Raw genomic sequence first — 2,295 nt, forward strand, 5'->3', positions numbered from 1 at the left:
GAGAGACCACCACGGCAGAGGAGGGCCGCCGAGACCTCGGGGAGAGGAGGAAACATCGACCGGAGCCCCCGCCGCTACAGGGCGACGGGGCCGGAAGAGCCCCCAGACGCACCTCGGCCGGCGGACCCACCAAAGACGGGTAACTGCAGCCGCAAGCCCCTTCTCCCCTCGCGGGGGGCCGGACGCACGCGGGAGACCTCCCCCGGCGCCACACAACGTCCACACGCAGAACGCGGCCGCAGCCGCGGGGCCGGGACCGCCCTCCAACTGCTCCACCCGCACACGCCGAGCGGCCTCTCCCGGACCGCGCCGAACGCCCGAGGCGCGACCGCGCGTGCACGGGGCGACCCTCCCCCCGAGGGGGGCACGGGTCCCGGCCAGCACGGCCGCGGGGGTCGGCCCGGACACGAGGGAGCCGGCAGCGGCGGGCGGGGAGGGGGAACGACACGGCAAGGACGAGATGCCGGCGACGGCGGGGGCGACGACGGGAACGGGCCCCCTCACCCGAGCACGCACCGAGAGAGAGGCCGCCCCCGCCCTGGCGGCGACCGGCCGAACACCGGGGGGCGAAAACGGACGGGAATCACACCGCTCACACTCCGGGAGCGGTCCCGCCACACCCGCGGCGCCGAACCGAGTCGACCCCAGAAACGACGACGGCCCCCCCCAACGGGGAGCCCCGGGGAGACGCAACGCGAGAGGCTGCCGAACGCCGACGCCACCGCCGCCGAGGGCCCCTCGAGCGGGAACGGGACCCCCCCGACGTCCGACGACGAGCCGGACGCGGCCGACCGCCGTCTCCAAAAGGCCGCCCCCGAGAGAGAGATCGATACACCGCCGAGACCCGGACGACCCCGGATCCCCCGGAGGGGGGAAAGGTCACCCGCGCTCCCCCAACCGTGGGAACGCTGCCGAGGAGGGGGGGCGAGCGGGACGACGCCCCGCCACACGAACAGACCACAACGCACGCACCACGCGCGGCAACGTCCAAGTCGCGGGAACGGCAAAGACGGGGACGCGCACGGGAGGGCCGCACGCGGCGGGCGGCCACGGGGTGGGGGCAGGGGAACAGGGACGGGTGGGACCGGGAGCCCACCACCGCCCTTCCGCTACCCGTCCCGCGGCGCCCCACGGGGATGGGATGGGGCAGACCGCGCGCGCGCGGGGGTGCACACGCGGCCCTTCCACCACCGCTACCGCCAACCTCCGCCACGAGAACCCAACACTCCGCGACACCGGCATGACGCCGAGCTCTTGCCCCGCGTGATCCCTCCCCGGACTCGGAGCGAGGAGGCGCGGGCCGCGGTAGGCGAGAGAACAAAGCCCCCGGAAGAAGCGGGAGGCCAGGCCGAAGCTACGCGCACAGAAAGGCGGTCAGGGCGGGCAGCCGGCCGGAGGCCATTCGGGAGAAGCCCCACCGGAACACAGCACACGCCCTTTCTTCTCCCCGGATAGCTAGAGAAGGAACGCTTTCTCACCGAGGGCGGGGCATACCCAACCCGACCAAGCACCCCCGGCCGCGGCCAGCCGGAGAAACGACGTGCGTGCGGGCGTGACGCTCACGCAACTCGACCTCCGTCGAGCAACGGGGGGAAGACACGCACGCGGGGGGTCTGCGTTATGGCCCGCCTCCCGGGACACGCCGAGGGCACACGGCACGCAACGACGCGGTGGACGCTCACCCGACGAGGGGCCCCCCCTCTCGGAAACGGGCACCCCAAGGAGCCTCTCACCGGCCTTTGGGTCATTACACTCGACCCCCCCTCCTCCTTCTCCTCTACCGTGTCTCCCGCACCAGCGGAGCGGGCACGGACCCACAAGAGGGACGGCAAACAACGGGAACAAGCCACGCACGCCGCAAGCAAGCAAAGCCGAGCACAGGAGGCGCCAGAGGGAACGGGAAACGCCACCGCCGCTCAGAAGCGGGCACCTCGAAGTCCTGGGACGCTCCAGGGGCACCGCGAGGATCGCAAAGAACGAGGCGCGCGCACACCGACCGGGAGCGGCACGCGACGCCGCAGATGAGCCACCCTCCCCCGGCCCGGGGAAGGGGGCTCAAGGGGCCACACGGGCAAAACGAACCCACACGGAGCCCCACGCACTGCAGCAACGAGTGCGCGGGCACGGGGCTCAGGCCGGGCAACCGCACCCTTGCCTTCCACACACCACCACGGGCGGGTGGGGAGGAGAGACGAAGGGCCCGCTGGCAGAACGAGAGGAGCGGGCGCCATTCACAATGAATGGCCATTCGCCATGAATGTCCGTCCCTCGCCTGGCGCGGCTTAGGCCCCGGCC

The 2,295-nt window shown here is 73.0% G+C and overlaps 1 protein-coding gene across 1 annotated transcript in view; it reads left to right on the forward strand.

Annotated features, from left to right (window-relative positions):
- Positions 1 to 2,025, forward strand: part of LOC132647074 (collagen alpha-1(I) chain-like) — a 2,832-nt gene extending 807 nt beyond the window's left edge. The window contains exons 2-3 of the mRNA XM_060366315.1: positions 19 to 1,305; positions 1,456 to 2,025. Coding sequence (XP_060222298.1) covers positions 19 to 1,305; positions 1,456 to 2,025 — 1,857 coding nt within the window. The remainder of the gene's footprint in view (positions 1 to 18; positions 1,306 to 1,455) is intronic.
- The last annotated feature ends 270 nt before the right edge of the window (positions 2,026 to 2,295 follow it).

Source organism: Meriones unguiculatus, chromosome 14 (assembly GCF_030254825.1).
Source record: "Meriones unguiculatus strain TT.TT164.6M chromosome 14, Bangor_MerUng_6.1, whole genome shotgun sequence".
Classification (NCBI taxonomy): domain Eukaryota; kingdom Metazoa; phylum Chordata; class Mammalia; order Rodentia; family Muridae; genus Meriones; species Meriones unguiculatus.